Raw genomic sequence first — 19,904 nt, 5'->3', positions numbered from 1 at the left:
TAATAGAGAGGTCTTGTACTGGCAGTGATGCTAATGCAAGACTATATGTGATTTGCAAGTTTGCTAACATTAGCCAACTTAAACTACTGGTCATAGCAGAACAAGCAAGGCTGTGGCACTGTATTTTAAGGTTTATGAATTCAACTTTTCATTTGTCAAAAGAAGAATGGGTTACTTCCTCTTTCATAAGCTACATAGCACAGGACATGTAGTACATAAACTTCTGTGATTTACTGTGAGGTTTCAGAGACTTAAATAGATGTGTATTATGGTTACATAACAAATATTTTTGAATATTTGCTTCTGAATCAATAAAAAAAACACATGACCAGTGTAAGTCTCATCTATATTGATGTTACAAGACAGGAGCTTTAAGTCATTGTTCGATATGCTAATAACATATGAGTGACAAGACCCTGCAACATAGTGGCTTTCACAAAACACATCAACTCAGCAAATGATAACATCAGTCTTATAATGGAGTCAATGTCAAACAACAAACAAGCTTTTCTACACTGCAGTAGGAGCAGTAGGAGCCTTGAGATTGAGGGCTGGTACCTGTACTCTCTGTTTGATTCTCATCGTCCACTTGTTAAATTAGGTGTAACTCAAACATTGCACTAGCAAGCAGATTCAAACACTGACTCAAACAGCTCTCACATGACTGCCATGTGAAAATCACTGACCTGCAACTTCAACAATGTTCATGTAGCATCACAGTGAGAATGAAGCACAGAGGTTTTAAAGGTCTGGGACATACTCATGTCAGAGACATCCATGTCAAATGTGTTTGAATCACAGAGGCTTCTTCCTCCTTGTTTTTCTTTTGCTGCAGGCAATTTATGTGTATGTTCAGTCTCCAGATTAATACAAACTTTAAACAACATTTTGGTGTAAGCACTACCACTGAGGGATAGGGACTGTATTGATTAAGTCAGTGGAGGGCAGTTTGGTAAGGCAGGGTGTCATGCACTACAATGGCTGTTCTCTTCTTTGACCAAAGGTAATTATGTGATTTGGCAACAATTTAACAGTAAATGGAAATAGAAACGGGATCAGTATTTATTTCTAATATTGATCTCACTCATCAATTGTTATCTAATTGGCACGGGCGTTAACGGGATCAGTACTTTTGGTATTGATGTGTTCATCACTTCCAACAAGCTCAAACAAAGCCATTTGTACATCTCAAAAGGGCAGGAGCCAAAATAATTCAATCAAACCACCATGAAACCAAAACAGTCATCTTAAATACTATCAAGTCCCACAGATAGAAAACACCCGCAGGTGTTTCTGTACTGGTTTTCTTTGAATACCTCTGATACTTTTTTTTAACAATTACAAAATAAAGATGTCTTCAATTGTAATTCCACAAGTTCCCAAAAGTCTTAAGTGCACTTCATTTAAAACTAAGATGCAGGTGGACTAACAAGCTCAGATAAAAACACATACAAAGAGATGTCACATTTCTTTTAAAACTCTCCTAAATGTCAGCTGTACATAGAATATATTGCAGAAGTGTGAGAAGGGTCTGGAGAAATTGTGACAGAGAGTCATGGAGTTTGAGCCATAAAAGCCAAGAAACCTGCATAGAGCAGAGGGCCACAACAATGTGTGTCTCCTGGGTTACCCCTTCTTTGAGAAAATAAGAAGGGCTGCAGGGCAGGAAAAACGGGTCAATATCACAGTGTTTTTCAGGAAGGAATATTGCTCTATGTGTGTTTGAATAACATCCTGAGGGGAATTATTGATCAACACTACAGCATGAAAGAGAAAGGTCCCTCGATGGCTTCAAATTGTTCCTAAATTGCTGTCAAATGAATGCCACTCACATTAGGTTAGCTGCATTTGGCAGGGGGTGGGAGCGCCTTTGATGAAACTGAGCTTGTAGCATTTGCAAATCATTTTTAATATTTGTTTTCATTTACATACGAGTACCAGTCTTCTGTAACTGTGAAAACTTCATTGCATTAGTGTAGTCTATAAATATATAGAGAAATGCTTTACTCTGATCATATATCCATTTTTTAGTTTCCTACCAAACTAAAACAACAGTCCTCATTCATTAACCAGCTGATATTAATATCCTGTTGTTGAGAAAATTTGATAATATCATTTGTTTTTTAATCAGCATGACTAATTTTGGTACCACTGATGTGATTAGTGATAGCAGTAGGTCTTTCTCTTCTGCTCTTCACAGGAAAAAAAAAAACAATACAACTCTTGTGTGGTGACATGAATTGAATTTCAGAAGTAGCTTTGCACCCTGACTTGAGAAAGCAGAGGAAAATTAAATCCTGTAACACAGGGGTTCTTTTTCAGTGCAGAACCCAAATTAGAAAATTTAGTGTCTTATCCTAGGATACACACTCATTAATATTTATTGGTACTTGTACTTTATGGGGCAACACTAAAAGTAGAGCTGTGACCCACTTTGGGTCCTATCCATAGTTTAAGAATACATATTACGCTCCATTTCAGATGCTACAAAATATCCTTTATTAAAAATAAGAATTAAACTTTTTAAAAAATCTGGCATTAAATCCCTTTCAGTGGACATGACAAGCAGAATATGAACGTTGCAGGGAGTTGCAGGGAGGCACAGACTGATAAACAGAGAGAGAAGATGTGTTATCAAACTTGCCAGAAGGGGAATCAACTCCCCTGTCCCTATCCATATGTTACTAAGGTGATGTTCCATGACATCCATCCTGACTCAGACACCTGCCAGCCGGAGGTTCTAACACTGTTCCCCCGCACGTCCATCTGGACCACTACTACCAGTGGCAGCTGGAAAACAGGACAAAACGAAAGGGTAAAAGTAAAGGTTGTCAGATATGAAAAGAAAATAAAGAATAATCTGTAACCGTCTGCAGGTCTTTTCCCCTTTGAGAACACCATTGTTACAGCTATCATATCACAAGCTATGTGGTTGTCAGGAGGCATGTAAGGTGTTCCTTTTGAAATGGGGTTTAATGGCGTATTCATTCATTCCCAGCTAGAATAGAGTGTTTGGCTGTACTCTAAGCAGCTCCCTGTCTGTTATAGATAGATCAGCAGGCAAGACAAGGAGAGAAATAACAGAGGGAACAGAAGAAGAAGGAGAAAAGCCATTTTGTCCCTGTCGCCCTATTAATTTGAGGAGAACTAGGAAATGCCAACAGGATTAAATGTGTTACTCCCACGGCTTTTTCTCGCCCCGTTCTTATTCTTTCTCTCTCCGAGTTCAAATTAAAGGATGGGGTGGAGGGGGTTGTGGGTGTTGGGTGGGGCAAGGAAGAGGGTGGAAAAAGAGAAGAAAGGTGTTAATTGCTTGCCAATCGATAATTCTATAATTACTTTGTGACAAATGGCTGGCTTGCGGTGCTAGGGTAGGTTCAGAGGAGGGTGGGAGGTGGAGGGTGGTCAGTGGGTGGGGATGTTAAAAGGGATTGGCCATGATCAGGAACGGAAATATTTGCTTTTGTGCCTACAAGCCTGGCTGCCCCAGGGATTTGTGACAGAGAATTTATGTCGGGTTTAAACGTGAAGCCGAGCCTCCCCGGGGGGGTGGGGGTACACACATGCACATAATAACACTCACCCTACAAAAAAGTAGTTTTTGCCTCAGCATACCTTTCCTTACAAAATCCCTTTATTCTGCAGTACACGAAACAATAGCCATATGGAGAATGAAAGCATATTAAAGGTAAGCTGGCGGATTATCATTTTTGCACCATTAAATTGTCAGACCGATTCAAGAGAAAAGCTTGCTGTAAAAGGAAACCTGGAGCGAGGGGGTTTGAATTCGACTAGAAGACTTTGAGTCTACTACTGCCTGTCACAGTTCACTATCTTCCAATCACAGTTTCATTATGCCAGCCAAGCGTGAAGTGATGGGAGCCTCTTCTAGCCGTAGGGAGAGCTTTAGGCAGACAGCAGGTGGGCTATCTGGAGACCAGTACAGGTCAGGGCACCGTGACACCTGGCGCCCCCTAGTTGCTATGGCTGGGTGGGGGAGGGTCATAGGGGCCAACGGGAGATTGATGGCCCACCTTCACTCATGTCAAATCACCTGTCAGCACGCCCCTGGCACTAAATCCATTTTGTTCCAAGCCACCATTAACCTTGGACCAGTTGGATTCATTCCCCCTCTCCATGGACCAGGCCCCCGCAACCTTTGTCTACTACAGCTGCCAAACTAGTTACTGGGCTCAACTTTTATCATTCTCACTGAGCTTCCATCAACATGGCTGACTTTTAAACAGTAAACAAGAAAATAGTTTAGGCAGAGTTGGGCTTTCTCGTCCAAGTCTTTTTGGGCACACAGAAAATAAGACGGCTTGTGATTATTGGAAAACAACAAGATTATGACAAAATAACATTTTTATTGATCCAAAGTATTTGGTGAGCCTTAAAAAGCCCACAGAGTCTGTTACTGATGAAATTCACGTCAAGTCTTCCCATAGCCCGCTTCTGCCACTGTACACGCTTTGGGATAAATGTAGTGCATTGTCATCGTTACATCCTGTTGTGCAGCATGATATCATACAGAATTTGATATTGTATGTATGATCCATCTATATATGAAGCATGGTTATGAGCAGATGTTTGATCATTTCACAGGCCTATAAAAGGGCGATTGGGCTGCCAGTGGCCGCTGTAATATTGATTGATGGTGGGCAGGTGGGGGCCACAGTGCTGCCGTCAGACAGACTCTGTTTATTCATACAGTCTGCCGTCTGCCCACCTTACCCACCACAGGGCCACATTCACTGAATTTACAGTCGTCATGGGAGGAAAAATATGCTAATGATGCGGCGTAGCCCTGAGGAGAAACAAAAACATTTTCAATCCCAACTTTCCACACTTGTATCAGTTATATCAGACTGGATCTTGAGCACGATCACCACCAATACAGCACGTACAGTATCTCGGCTCTCCACAGTACCAATCCATTATTTGCTACTCTATCCCCTGGGGCATACATAAATTGGATCCAATAATGAGAGGCAGTAATGATTGTCTTTGCATATTTGGTCTTGATTTTCAATTATATATGGCCGATATTATTGTTCTAGATGCTGTTCATTGTGGTATTAAATTGAACTTCTCTGTACAAAAAAAAAAGGACTCAATGTCTTATTGAATATGCAAAGGAAGCATTGTTTTAGAGTGAGGTTTTATTATGGCCAACCAACAGACTTATTTGAATCATGAGTCTGTATGACCACTGTATATATGTTTGCTTTCTCTACAAGCTGCAGTATAACTTCTGCATTACCTTGATGGGCTCCTGAACACCCTGTAAAATCTTGAAAACAAATCAAAAGTCACGCCCTTTGAAAACAGGGAAAAGTGTGACACACACACAGACAGAACAAATGAGAGAGGGAAGATAGTGCTCTCCACACCATTAAGGATGCTGAATAGCGAAGTTCTTGTTCCATTCCAATTTTCTAAGCTTTGAAGGAGTCAGTGGTTGGATGTGGGCTGCCTCACAGAGCGTGTCTTCTGTTCCACTGAGCACACAGTGGCTTAGGGATCAGTCTATGTCCCTGACAGGAATGTGTGCCACTGAGTGTTGGCCTGTCCACTGAACAGAGCTGCGAGCCTCAGATCAGTGGCATTGGCTGGCCTACGGGTTGTTCTTTATGGCTGTGTCGCTGAGTGGCTGGCTCTCTCCGCTGTGCACACGGCAGCCCTCCAGATGGATGCTGGGACAGCGGAGGCCACAGGGCTGAAAATCCCATCAAGCAGCAGTTCCAGGCCCTTGCACTGAGAAGATGAAGCGCACCGGCTCGCCAGGGGACACGGGCCAAACCCTCCTGCACCTCCATCACCCCCCAACCCCAATCCCTTCATGCCCCTCTTTCCTTCCTCCCTTCATCCCTCTCTTCCCTTTTTTCTTCCTTTTACAGGAGAAGACTGCAAGCCCAACCAGCCAGAATATGGAGTGTGGCCCTCAGGGTCTGTGGCCCTCGCTTGTTAAATAAAGGAGCTGACTGGTTGATTGATAGACCCTCAGCAGTCCCTGCGCCTCACATGTTTCCTGGTTCGCTACCTTATATATGAATGCTTTGTTGGCCAGGCCTGCGTTAGCGTTTGTTAAATGCAGTGTTTGATGGATGGCACCAATTTTCCTCCAAAACCCAGATGAGCCACCTAAGCACCTTTCCCCCTCCCCTGGTTTCTCCCCAAGTAAACCCCATGAGCATGAGGGGACAGGAGTGTTCTAAAACGGTATCAATCAAACAACCTTGTGCAGCAACGCAATGTTTCAATTATGCATCTGTTCCTTGGTGCCTGACATTTCGTTCAACCTCTCATCTCCACTCAGGCACAGAGGAAGTGCCTTACCTGTTGTTCTCACCTATAAGTTCTTAACTTTGGTATTTAAGTCTACCTGCAATCCATTTTCCTTATTTCTATACTACATGTGCAGACTCACGATTCAAGAGGGCAGTTTGCTTATTTTGTCCAGTCTAAAGCCTAAAGTTGTTCAGTTTACAAAAGAAAGGAAGAAAGAAAAGCAACAATTCCTCACATTTTAGTAAATGGGAATTTTTAGCATTTTTGCTTGAAATATTAACCAGTTATCGATTAATTATTTCCATTGATCTATTAGTAAGTTAAACAAAATTTTAAAACTGTTGTAGAAAAAACACAAAAGGTAAGTTATAAAAACAAAAATTAAAACAAAATATAACAAAAAATAATACTATCAGACCCAATCATAAAGTTACCAGTCAGCAATGATTATCTCCATACTACTTCTATGGCAAAGACATGCTCTGAAATCCACAAAGGCTGCAGAGGAGTGTAAGCCTGATGCAGTGCAGCGAACCGACAGGTGAAAAAGATAAACAGATGCGAGAGCAGTCTCTGGGGTGTTGGGTTCATTTGTTACCTAGCGAGGACAGACATATTCCTGTCAGACAAGCAGTGGCAGCACCAGATGCGAGGTCATTCTAGTTACGGAGTGAAAATCTTGGGTTAAGGACAAAGATTCTTGCTTCACACAAGAGACGGCCATGAGGTTTTATTTCCCCTGTGGTCTTCTACAATAAACGCTCATTCCACACTTAGCTCCAAGAAGCCAGAAAGTTTTGGGGGTTTTTTTTTGTTGTTGTTGTTTTTAATAAAACTGAAGCTTATTCATCATCGTTTGTCTCTTGTTCATTTTAGTCTGTAACTGTGATCTGGTGGAAATTTTGATGATGGATTCATTAGCTTTATTGGTTTTAGTGATTTATTTTTTCCTACTTGTAAAAAAAAAACAGTGCCATATATTTTTAAATAATTTACTTATTTTTAGCATCTGTTCATTCAAGTCTTGCTGAATTTAGCTGTACAAATTACAACAAAAATTGATATAATGGAATATGAAAACCTTGGCCCAACGAGTCACAGGAAAATACACTACAACACTGTACTGAATAATTCTTTTTTTCACATTAATACTGGATCAGGACATTAACCATTTCTGGTTTCTGATTAGAACAGTTAGTAATTGTAAAAGACACATTTATTTTTAAGACATTTTCTGAGTGAGTCAGCAATGTTTTCAAGGTTATTTTTCTGAGCTCTCTTTGTGTAATGTATATGCCTTACTGAGGAGGACAAACAGCAGATAGGCTCATAGAAGGAGGATACGGGAAGGTACTTGAGACACACTGGCTCCTAATCAGAACAACTGGCGTCTTTCCTCTGCAGATGGACACACAGGTGGGCTCACAGGTGGGGAAGAAAGGGGGAAGTGCTCTGCCAGTTTTGTGTCCTGCTTGGTGTGTGTGTCTGTGTGTGTGTGTGCGCACATACAGTAACATCTGGACAACGGTCCATTGACATGTCATAGTGAGAGAACTTACCAATGAAGCTACACTGCACCCTTCTGGATGTCTGCAGCACCACATGATCAAAACAACCGCAGATTTTATGGGTCATTGTTTAATTTTCAGTTTTTTCATACTTAATTCTTTTTCAAACCTTTTAAATGTTAATTATCTTAAATACTTTTTTTTCAGATACTGATTCTATATTCTTACTGCTATGAACACTGAACTGAACACACTTTAAGCAACAAATTCATAAAATATTAAAAACAGCATTAAAAATTCCATGTGCCTGGAGTGCATAGAATAAGGCACAAATACAATTAATAAAGGCCCTATTTTTGGCATGAAATAGTCCTTTTATTCTGATCTTCTCTTTTCCAGCCCTCCCCATAGAAATCTACACATTCCCCTTAAAGCTCCTACATAAATGAACTGTCCAGTCTTTGAAAAGATGGCCAGAACAAAACAGTATGATTGCAGAAAGCAAACTGACAAATAATATTGATCGCTGCAACACACGGACAGCTAATCAATGAATGTATGTCCTCCCAGCACAGGCTGCAAGTCCAGATCAATTTTGAAGAAAGATGAGGCATTGGCAAATAAAGTTAAGTAGTTCTGAAGCGTACCCACTGTTGTGAAATAGAATAAATTCCCCCAAACATATAAAAGATCAGCTAACTGTAAGAAGTGATCCAGCCAGGCTGTTTGAACACAGAAGGAGCAATCTTGCTTATAACGCTGTAATTCTAATAAATATTGTTGCTATTATCTCCTACTGTTTATCTTTTTTATTCTCATGTCTGGTTGTACACTTTTATGTGACTTGCTCTCTGGCCTCACATCATGAACCACCAGATGATTTATTGATTTGAACACAGCCTCCAAATAACCTGCACAATTGTTTCATCACCTTGTCATTATTGCCCCATGATGAGCCGGGCAAAAAAAGTTGGAAAAGTCCCTCAAGGGTCTCTCTTTCAATACTGAGTTGATAGGCATATTAGTTTTCATGTGCTGCAGACTCATAAGCGGTAACAGGTTATTATTGGCTCACTGGCTGCATGGTCAGCTTACTGACCTGAATTTCTTGTCTGTTGCTGTTTTCTTCTTTTGTTTGTAGATGTGTGTTCAGGCATATATTAACCTCTGATAGCATTTTTAGAGGTATCTTTATCAGTCATCTATGGGCTTTATTTTACCATGTGATGTTTACTTTTTTGTGTTAAATGCACATGAAGAACAACAAAAATGCTCACAAACAGCAGCAATAGTCAAGCTTGATTTCTTTAAATAAATTCATAAAAAAAATACACTGAATATGCACTCTTGCTGAAATTAGTACTGCCCTTAAGTCACATGCAAATATTGGCAATGTTCACTTATAATAACTTGAGGCAAAATGTTTCTTTGCCAAAAGCATAGAAACATTCAGTACAAGAAAAAAGGTTCTCTCAGTCTTGTCATGAAGCAAGACAGCCTGAGACATAAATAGCCTCCAAATTTGGCCTTGCCCAGATGCAGAGTGAGAACTGCTATAAATAGGGAGCGTTGTTCGGGTGAGACTATGTCAAAAGGCACCAACATACCCACAGAGGTCAAGCCATAAGCCACATGACAAAACACAAACACACACACAGCCAGCTTGGGGCTACATAATGGGTGAAAGGCAGACATTTTTAATGTAAAAATAAGGAAATAATGTAAAATTTGCTGGACTATGGTAGCAGTATTTTTCTTTATTGGCTTTTCCTTTGTGAGAAGTCACTTAAAGGAACACGTTTGCTGCTTTATTCCAACATGGACATAATCAATATCAACATTTCTAGACAACCAAGTTTGTGATTTTACATGTTGTACATGATCCAGAACTATGAACAAAATGTTTTCTTTTTGAAAAATTGCAGCTACATAATGGAAAATCCAGTTATGTTGACCATGTGATTGCCAATAAAAGGATTGAATTAACAATAATATTGCATAATAAATGTAACAAATGTAACACGTATAGCATAAATTCAAATCACACATAGTATGTGGCTGTAACTATTAACAAATGGCATTGGGAGATATCAAAATATTCACATTAAGAAAACACAAGGTGACAAAACACAATTTCATTTGATCACTGAATGCTGCTAAATGCACTGCATCTAAAAACTTGCACACTGCATACTAAGTAGGCTATTTACCAACATCAAAAAATACTCCAAAAGAAATTTATTATGTTGGACGTGAAAGTCAATGTGCTGTACATTATAGTATTAGTAGTTCAGTCACATTCGGAGGTCAGCAAAGCACAATTAATACAATTACTTCAAAGCACACCACAACCAAAAAAACCTGTTACCTGAGGAAGGGCATAAAATATTTAGTGCCAAATAAAACAAATCTTCTTCTCAGCTAAGAGTAGCTACATGACACTGTTACACAAAGGAGAGCACATGCCGCTTGTAATGATTAAACTTCAAGCATTCATCCTGATAAGTGAAGCATAAAACCTGATTTCCTGAAAAGTATCATGTAGCAGACGAGCAGAAGAGTCATTAGTGTCAAAGTAAAGAAGGATATCTCGGTCGAACTGAGAATTTTTTTTTGTCAATATAGAATGTTTTATGTAACTTACTATCTATTTAATGACAAAAATGACACCTCTTCAGTTGTCCTCCCATGATACAATCTATTTGGCTTCAAAGTGCTGTGACACTCAAAACATAACAGCTTTAAGGCATTCAGTGGCACTTATATGCCATCCTCACTTCACAGTTAGTGTATTCCCTTTTAGGTGAATGTTTCACATATAAGACTTTTAGAGCATTTAAAGCGAGACTATGCAACTTTTGAAAAATTAAATAACACACTTTCTCGAATAAATGAAAATCTGAATTCCCATGCATTAAAACACACCTTTACTCACTTTATTATATATATGCAGGTTTAGCACAGTCTTACATGGTCTAGTATGACCAGTAGCTTAGGGTGGCATACTGTCAGCTAACTCTAAACAGATGTTGTTGTGTAACTGACACTGATGAGTCAGTCTGTTGACTTAACGACTCTTCCATACTGGTGCTACTGTTATATTATGTTTTACCATTTATCAGTAACAGTGGCTGCCAGTCAAAAAAAATGACTTAGTCTCTCTTTAAAGGACATTATTTAACCATCTTCCCATTAAACCACAAAAAACGAATGAGGATGAGAACGAGGTTTAGTTTAAAAGAAATAAAACATTTTGATGTTTTAAACATTTTAGAGTGAAGCAATTTCACATTTGTGATGTAACGTAGCATTAGAATTTTAAATTACAGAAAACCTTTCAATAACAAACAACTTTTTCATGCACTGTCTCTCCTGTCAAGCATAAAAGCTAAATTTGTGAGGCTTGTCTTACAAGCAGATTGGAGCATAAGCTAATCAGATCTGTTTAGTTTTACATTCCCTTCTTGCTACACCCAAACAAAGTAAGCAATCTCATCCAGATCCACAGGATAGTCTGTGAGGTGCAGGGGCTCCTTGATATCAAATCTCTCCCCCTTGTAGCTTCTCCAGCGGCCAGCGGGGAGGTAGATGTCACGCTCTTGCTTTCCAGGCTCTAAAACTGGGGCTACCATGAGGTCATCTCCAATCAGGAATTGGGAGTCGATTTTATAGGCTGTCTCATCACCTGTGGCAATCCACCACAGTGGCCGTATGATTGGATCCCCAGTGTCCAGCACCTCACCAGCCAGCTCCAGGACCCGTGGCGCCACAATACTCTCATGGAGGGCTGTGTATTTCCGAGCAATTTCAACCACCTCGTTGTCATATTCCCAAGGCGGAATAGAAAACTGCATGGAGGGCATGAAGGCTGCCAGTTCCAGCCAGCGGATATAGAGTTCTCGATCAGGTAATGCACGATTTCCATCTGTGCGGTTCAGATAGGCATTCCCTCCGATCATGTCTGGTAAAATAAACTGATAGCCGAGAATGCTGATGGTGAGAACTGTGGGGATAAGAGATTTGAGACCCAACTCATAGCCCCACACTGAGTCTCTGTCAATTGGTCTGAAGAAGCAAGATATGTTCTGGGATTGGTAGCCACTGCGCAGCTCAGCTCTGTCATTATAAGGAATAGCCATTTCAGTGTAACGTCTTGTGAAAAAACTTGGGTCCCGAATGGGAGTTCTGGTACTAAATTTCCATGGTAAGTAGTTGGTTTCCCCTGCATCAAATTTAAAAGATGACACACCATACCTGGAGCGCAGTGAACGTAGCTGAAGGGAAAACCAATCACGAGCTTCTGGATTTGTGAAGTCCAAAATGCCGCCAATACCATTCCACCAGCGCACCAAGGCTGGCAGCCGGCCTGTTGGCTCGCGGACAAACAGTCCTCTCTCTACACAAGCATGGAAGTTTTCTGAGTCATAGTTCACAAAAGGGTGAATCCAGACTGACACCAGAAATCCATCAGATTTCAACTTTTGGAACATGGCAGAGGCATTGGGGAACTTTACCGGGTCAAATTCAAATTCTCCATATCGGCTGCTGTAGCGATCATCTAATGCCAGGTGGCTACAGTTAAAGTTATACTTGCGGATGTTGGCAGCGTAGGTTAAGAGTTTCTCTTGGTCAATGTCAGTCTTATGTAGTGCCCAAGTAGACCATATAGGATGGCGAAACATGGCTTTGGCAGGCACTTTGTTTGGTTTGTTGAAGTATCTGCGGACCATGTACTTGTGTATGGATGTTACATCCAAGCCCACGCATACTCTGTAGCTAAGTTCAGCACATGGAGGCTCTCCAGGGTTTGGCTTGAAAGGACTGTCATTGTATCGTGCCTGGAAGTACATGGTCTTCTCTGTGTCATTCCAACCCAGGTGGAAGGGTACTGAATTGTTTATCTTAATGGCTGTAGCATTGGATGAAAGCCAATAACTCTCCAAAATTCCACCAAATTCATTGCGGTTTGAGTAGATGTCACTAGTAACAAAGGGCTTGGGTGCCTGTTGGCCTGAAATAGAAATGGGCCAGTGCTGAATTGCTGACACTGCACCGCCGTACCAGTGTGCAAACTTGTACGTCATGGCATGCTCAACAGGAATGTCAGGAACCAGTTCTTCCCAACGCACACGGTAGCACTGTACCGTGTCCTTGGGTCGTACTGTCTCAATAAAGAAATTAAGTTTTCTATCTGTGGTGGATCCACATCTCAGAATGGAACCTTCTTTGGAGCATGAATCCAAATCCAGCGTGCCTGACCTGCAGGGATTTAAAAAAAATTACATTGCTAAGCAGACTCCCTTATTACTCTCTTTTCATCACTACATTTATCATATCATGATCAAATTTCAAAGATCAATGATAGTTACCAACCTGAAATCCATTCTGAAAACAATAGACCCTCCCTGGTTGCGTATAATGTAGCCATCTTTATTCAGATCCAGCAGCTGAGTTTTAAGCAGCTCAGCTTTGCGTAGAGAGGCGATGTAATAACACCATGCAGTCACTGCTGCAATCACCAGCACCAGGCCGATTACTCCAGCTCCGACTAAGGGTCGAGTGTCCTTGCTGTGTTTCTGCTTGGGGACAACATCTGTAATTGTCCCCCCTGCTCCGCCTGGTACAACTTGGTACATGACTGATCAGTTGGCGGGTCTAAGGATCATGGAAATGTATTCCAGGAAACCTTTTTGTCTCACTTTGTTTGTCTTGCCTGTCATGAGAGAGAGATAGTAGATCAGTTTGGACATAATCAAGGTATTAAGGTATATTTAGAAATCCCAAAGGCATGATTTTCAATGCCGTCAAAAATACACACACTCTTCTTTCTATTAAACTGATATGGATATGCTCTATATAGATTATGTACTCCAAAGGCTAAGGCTAAGCTAAAGTTTTGGTTAAATTTGAATTATTATTCAAAGTAAACTTCTTCATATCTGTTTTATCTTATGATAAAGTCTGAGTTCAATTCTTTACTTTGTGTTTGAGAAAAAATTGTATAGAAACTGCAGTTATTACAAAAGACAGCACTAAGCACTATGCAGTCACTGCGGTCAGTAACTCAGTTGAAAACTGAACTGCTGTTGAAAAGAAAATACCCAGAGTAGTAAGTAACAATGACATTAAGCATTGAGAGACTAGTGATCACATTATAAAATACTTATGAACCTTGCTGACCAACAAGCAATGTTTATTTAGCTAGCATTAATGCTGTTACATTAGCCATTGTAACTTCACATTATTGCCATGTCATCTACATTTTGTTGTTAATATCACAAACCCAGCTAACAGTGGAAAGAAATGTATATAAAAACTTAAAAAGCATCATGAATCATGTTATCTTACAACAATCAAGAAGCCATGAGAGTGATTCCTCTCTTCATCTAATAAACTGAACAGCATCTTTATTTTCCTTTCCAAGATCATTCATGGCATTGTCCAACATGAAGGTGATGATCGTATGTTGTTCATTTCAATTATGAAAATGAAGATGTTGATGCAAAGCGAGTTGATAGAAAAATTATTATCGAGATAACCAAAAAGTGAGGTGAAATGATATTAAAAACCTATATATCAAATCAGTTTAGTAATCAGTGCCATTGGATCCACCAGGAAGAATCTATATAAGAAGGGTGATTATTTTTTATTTATTCATCATTGTGGAAAAAAATAAAGTCAGGTGTTTTGTTCTACTATACAATATTTGCTCATATCACCACCTTGTTTTTCAGGAAAATGTCTTCAAAGTGATTACTACAATAAAAACATATAGACTTTAAAATCACTTAACTATCAATGACATCCAGGAAAACAGCCCAGCCTGATCAGCAGATGAGATGTCAACCTGTTTCTCAGTCTATTTTGTTTCCTTGTCACTTCAAAGCCTGCATTACATTTCCAGCAATGTCTTACATGATCTGCATTGCTGCACAAAGTGATTTCACAGCACTTAGAGGTATTACCCTGTCAGGATGTAAAGTTTAAAGATGTGAGATTTAACAAAAACAAATCCACTGCCAATTACCCGTAAGAGGATAAAGTGGATGTTCCCAGCAGTGATTCTAACATATGAGTTTGATTGAAAGAAGACTCATTTGTATGGAAGGAAGTAGAGGAGCAGAAAAGGGGATTTTGGCTCTAGAGATCTGCCAATGCTGGGAAGGAGAGGAAAGAATACTAAACTTTGTGCATCATCAAGGCAGACTAACAAAATCTGGAGGTAATCTAGTTAATTCGAGCCAAAAATATGACATTTTGATAACTCTGGGAACATATCCAACAAAAACACACATTTGTTTTGCATTTAGACCTAACTGTCTCTCCCAGCAGGGATACAGCAACACTCTTGCGGGTATTTAACTGGTTGATGTTGGTTACTGTGGCTTTAGCTAATCATCGTAGATTAGATTAAAGTGCACAGCTGACTGAGGGGAGTTCAATTCCTCTCCAGGTTCCCTGTTTGCTGACTACGGTAGTCCTAACTGCAATTGACCCTCATGGTCTGCCATGGCAGCAAGGGTCGATAATAAAAAATGCATGCTATTAATTAGCAATCTAATTGACTAATTCTGTGTTCAACCAGCCTAAGAAGAGATTTCCCTCTACAACAGGAGTGATAACATAAGCCCATCATTAATTAACAAAGAACTAACTGTTGGTTCCTAGGAGATCCACTCAGACTGTTGGACTCAGGGAGGAGAAAAGGCCCTGAAAGTTAGGGGAAAATTTATTCTAAAGAAGGCCTAAATGTTAAAAAAAAAAACAAAAAAAAACATTTGTTTTGTTTAATGGAAATGTGCAAGGATAATAACCTGTGCCAAATAACAATTCTTTTCATTATTGAGTTATGCAGTGTTTTTTCTTTTCTTATTTCAATAAATTAATTCATTTGTATGTGTATAAGAAGTCAGAAAATTGCATAAAATGTCCACCAGTTTCAGGAAACTGGTGCTTCACATTACTTGTTTTGATCAGCCAACAGCCCAAACAGCCCCAGTCAATTTCTTAAGAAAACAAGCAAATTAGGGCTGCAACTGTTTTCATCTTCGAGTGAACCACAGATTATTTCTCCATCAGTCTTTCTTCTAAAACAACATCATAAAACAGTGAAACTGCCCATGTCTCACAGAGCACGGTGATATCTTTCATTGTTTACGGTGTGATCAGGTGGGTTCATATATGCCATTTCAGCCATTTCCCTATCTATTCTGACATGGAGAAAAATAAACACACAAGTGCTGATGCAGCCAGAAGAACTGAGAAATATTCAGCAACTCAAACAGCGCACGCGTGCGTAAAGGGCGTTGCGAGTGTGTGTGTGTGTGTGTGTGTGTGTGTGTGCGTACGTGCGTGCTGGAGCATTGTGATGATTTTCCTTTATACTCGGCTAATAAACTTAAATGTAAAAGCAGTCTACACAGCAGAACTTAACAGAGCAGGCTAAGTTATTATCAACAGTGACGATCTTCACACTGTAGGTGGCTGTTTTGGTTTGACTCTTCAACAGTTGAACTCTGTACATGCGTATTTGCTTATACGTATTTTTTTATTATTAAACAAAAATGTACAATCCACACAAACATGCGTTTAGAAGCTAATGATGGTGCATAAACCAAAGTCTTTTTTTACTAACGTTCGGACAACTTCTAGCTCACATACAGTAACGTAACAGTCCAACGTATAGAAAACCGTTGTTGTCGGGGTGGTGGGTGGTCTAAGAAAGTTAACGGAGGGAAAATAACGCGGAATCCTTGCAAGTAAAGTTGTATTTAATAAACGTTTATGCTTGTCCTATTTTATTATCAGTTGTCCAATAAAAGAATAGTTTTTTTCCTACCGACTAGTGGCAGAACCCCTCAGAAGCTCCAAGCACAACTTGTTTGCCACAGTTCACATTGGACCAAGAGGCATCAAGGCATGTTGTTGCGTATCCGCCTCGTCGAGCGCGCACAGCCACATGGGAAATGTAGTCCAGTCGGTGGGAACAGAGGTCTTTTTATTCTCTCATTCTGTGCAGTTTACACTCGTTCACGTGATTTGAGCAAATCACAATGCTTAAATAAACTTCACATAACACACTGATGTATAGTGAGAGGCACATTAGCAGAAACATGTTTGAAAGAACTGTGAAATAAAAGCCATAAGAATATTTTTTTTAGGTCCATCAGCAACGTGATGACCTTATCAGCACTGGTGGTATCTTTTATCTACTATGTGGTAGAGCTAGAAAGTGCCCATAATAATCACCAAAATAAGTCGTTAATACCCCTGAGTAGTTTCATTGTTTGCAGTACTGTTTCTGTTTTAATGCTCCAAATAAAGAATTCCTATATCACATGTAGACAATTATCTCTGTAATAGTAGGATATAATTTTAACGTCATGGACAGATACACATTAGGGCCACAGTGCCTCATTTGATTTGATCACCACAAGCCCCCTTATGGGAAGATCTTTGCTGCTGATTTAATAGGCTATTGAATTGTAAAAGTGTCCACGCTGTATGTGGGGAGATAACAGTGGTGAGAGTGCAGCCAACAGCCACATTATTCATCCTTACACTTTGTCTCGCTGGGTTAATTAGTAGAGGATTAAACAATAGTGAAGTTAATGATCCCTCATTTTGCTCAGAAACCCCCTGAGCCCCCTCAAGGACCTCTGCGGGTCTCCAGTCCCCAGTTCGGAAGCCAGTGCTCTAACACTCCTAACGAAGGCACTCAGACACAAACTCTGGGTGTATGATGTAGTGTCCAGCCTTGTAGGGCTTCACCACATGGAAGCAGCTGTAGCACCCGCTGCTGAGAGACCAAAAGTTAGACACACTAAGGCATCTTTTTTATCAACACAATATTTTTTTACTAAACAAAGTTCAATGTGCACCTATAATCCAGGTTGCTATTAGAACTTGACCTCCAGTGTTGTGTCTGCGGAAAGTGGCGTCGATCTGCTAAAGGGTTGCTGGTTAGAGGTCTTGCATGAAGCTGAGCGACTGCATGTTGCCTGTCAAAAACAATGTTTAGGGGTTTTTTTCACAATAACAGAACGTGTACAATCAGTAAGTTATCACTCAACAGTGTTCGTCAACTTATCTGGTGTTTTCAGGGTTTAAAGGCCACAACAAGAGGTCACCTGAGTTGCTGTGCCGAGAGTGGATGAACATTTCTCTGATTGTCCATTCTAATACAAAGAAAAGCAATCAGAATCACAGTGTATTTGGAGTTATCTTTGAACCATAGATTAAAGTGACAAACCGCTACCTTGCTAGGTTCTTCAAAGCTCCCTGGAGCTTAAATCCAGGGCCTGCAGGAGGCTCAATCAGCTGTAGTTTCTGTAGTCCGTCAGCAGAGGGCAGAGGCTGTACCACGGATGGGCTGACAGGAGGCATGTGGTTTGGTTTGCATGTTTCCTCTGACTTTAGATGGATGTCAGGACAAGTCGTAACTGGACTGTGGAACGATAAATGTCTGACAGGGGGCAAGAGAGGACGGCCAGTGTCCACAGGGGGCAAGGGGTGGGATAGCATGTGGTGTGGCCTGTAGTTGGACAGGAGACTCCGGGGAAACAGAAAGTCCTGGGGGGAAAATAAACATGCAAAAGGTATAGGCACAAATACAAGCACAGGTAGATGATGAGAGGAAGAAGAGATTGCACTTGTCTTAGATAACCTCTCCTTCTCATTAGCCATGTCTTTGCATTTACTGTCTACAGTATTTTGTATTTGATGTGGTTTTAATGTGGCGGAAGTACTTTAGTAATTGATGTTTTATTTACTTTTTTTATTGTTCTTATTAAATAAATCCCTTTGATTTCTCTTTCATGGTGTACTCTTTTGTAATATTGTTATTAAAATATTCTGAAAGTTGTGAAAAAAAAATGTGAGGCAGTGTTGTGCAAAATGTAAATTTTGTATACATTAATGTCACCTCTCTCATGCAGACATTAGTTTGTTTATTTTTTTTTCACAGTAGAGTGACTGTACTCTGTACTCTTTGCTGTCAGGATAAATAAATAGGCATGATGAAGGAGCCTTGAATAATAGATAAGACACAGCTTTCGCCAAGCACAGGGAAATGTAAACAACCAGCCTCCAATTAGAGTAAGAAACAACAAAGAGAGTACTATGCTAATATCCAGTAAGTACTAACCCAGTAAGTCTTATTTTACCATACATGCACTACCTGGAAATGCAATGTTATGTTAAATTGAATCGGTAAAGTTATTTGTTAAATTGCATTTATGGAAGCATTACTAACATGAACTTATTCCGGAGAATAATTTCATAAGAATTTTAACATTACTTTGCACAGTCTTAGATAATAACATTGTCCTGTGAAACGTCTACAGTTTACGGGTCTTACCGGCCGGGGCTGGGGGTTGTTCCTGCGGTGGGCAGAGGTGGGTCGTAGTTGTTCTCGTTTTGCTCTGCCAGGAGAGGCAAACTGCTCTTTATACACGCTGATGTAGAGTTGAGGAGCCATCTTCACTGACTGCCTAACTTATTTTCCACTGCTTCCCTCCAGCCTGAGAGTCACAAAAATCCTTCCCTCCTCCCCTGACAGCTGGTGGCTCCTCCCTTTCCCTCATATTTGTGTATTTGTGTTACTTTGACTTATTTTCTTGACAAATAGGTGAGTTTTTGTTGCAGCTAAAACTGTTGCCGGGTTGTGCATGGCTCCCTGTGTTGCTGCTATGTATATTACCCTTCCTGTGTTTAAGGCATCACAACAGTGTTTATCTTGTGCGTGCTTCAGTAACCATAAATCCCTCTTGGATCCTTGTCAGTGAACAAATAGATGGTAAAAATGTTGTATTAACTTGTAGCTACTGTGATGAATCTGCTTTGTTGGAAGCAGAGACAGGTTGAGCATCCTTGCTGAACCAGAACATCTCTTTGTTGCTACCTGAGCACTCAGCAACTAATCCTCCTAAGCCCCAGGCCCCCTGCAGAGACCTGCATACCTGGGGTCACTGTCCATGACCTACTTCCCTCAAAGGATCCTTCCAAACTAGCCAGCACTGATCTTATACACTAATACTCAATGCCAAGTAGTTAAAACAGAATCAGTCTTATCAGATCTGCAGAATAGGAACAAATCAGAAGAGG

The 19,904-nt window shown here is 40.2% G+C and overlaps 1 protein-coding gene across 2 annotated transcripts; it reads right to left on the bottom strand.

Annotated features, from left to right (window-relative positions):
- Positions 1-9,536: 9,536 nt before the first annotated feature.
- myorg (myogenesis regulating glycosidase (putative)) lies at positions 9,537-19,318 on the bottom strand. 2 transcript variants are annotated; one of them, XM_046384398.1, is made up of 7 exons: positions 19,159-19,318; positions 18,058-18,371; positions 17,930-17,977; positions 17,681-17,800; positions 16,639-17,598; positions 13,173-13,512; positions 9,537-13,058 (listed from the first exon to the last, which is right to left on the bottom strand). In XM_046384398.1, exons 6-7 carry the CDS (start codon positions 13,433-13,435, stop codon positions 11,267-11,269), a joined length of 2,055 nt encoding a protein of 684 aa, XP_046240354.1. In that variant the 5' UTR covers positions 13,436-13,512; positions 16,639-17,598; positions 17,681-17,800; positions 17,930-17,977; positions 18,058-18,371; positions 19,159-19,318; the 3' UTR covers positions 9,537-11,266. The 2 variants fall into 2 exon arrangements, with proteins under 2 accessions (XP_046240354.1, XP_046240353.1); XM_046384397.1 differs by having other exon boundaries at positions 16,639-17,595.
- Positions 19,319-19,904: the final 586 nt, after the last annotated feature.

Source organism: Scatophagus argus, chromosome 3, assembly GCF_020382885.2.
Source record: "Scatophagus argus isolate fScaArg1 chromosome 3, fScaArg1.pri, whole genome shotgun sequence".
NCBI classification, from domain to species: Eukaryota; Metazoa; Chordata; class Actinopteri; family Scatophagidae; genus Scatophagus; species Scatophagus argus.
The sequence above is the reverse complement of the archived record's forward strand: the minus strand, read 5'-3'. Positions and strand labels throughout refer to the sequence as shown.

Excerpts from the sequence above, each read along its gene's own strand:
- myorg (XM_046384398.1), bottom strand. The coding sequence starts at position 13,435 with ATGTACCAAGTTGTACCAGGCGGAGCAGGGGGGACAATTACAGATGTT. Across the intron at positions 13,059-13,172 it reads GTTTTCAGAATGGATTTCAG|GTCAGGCACGCTGGATTTGG; the intron begins GTTGGTAACTAT and ends AAATCCCTGCAG.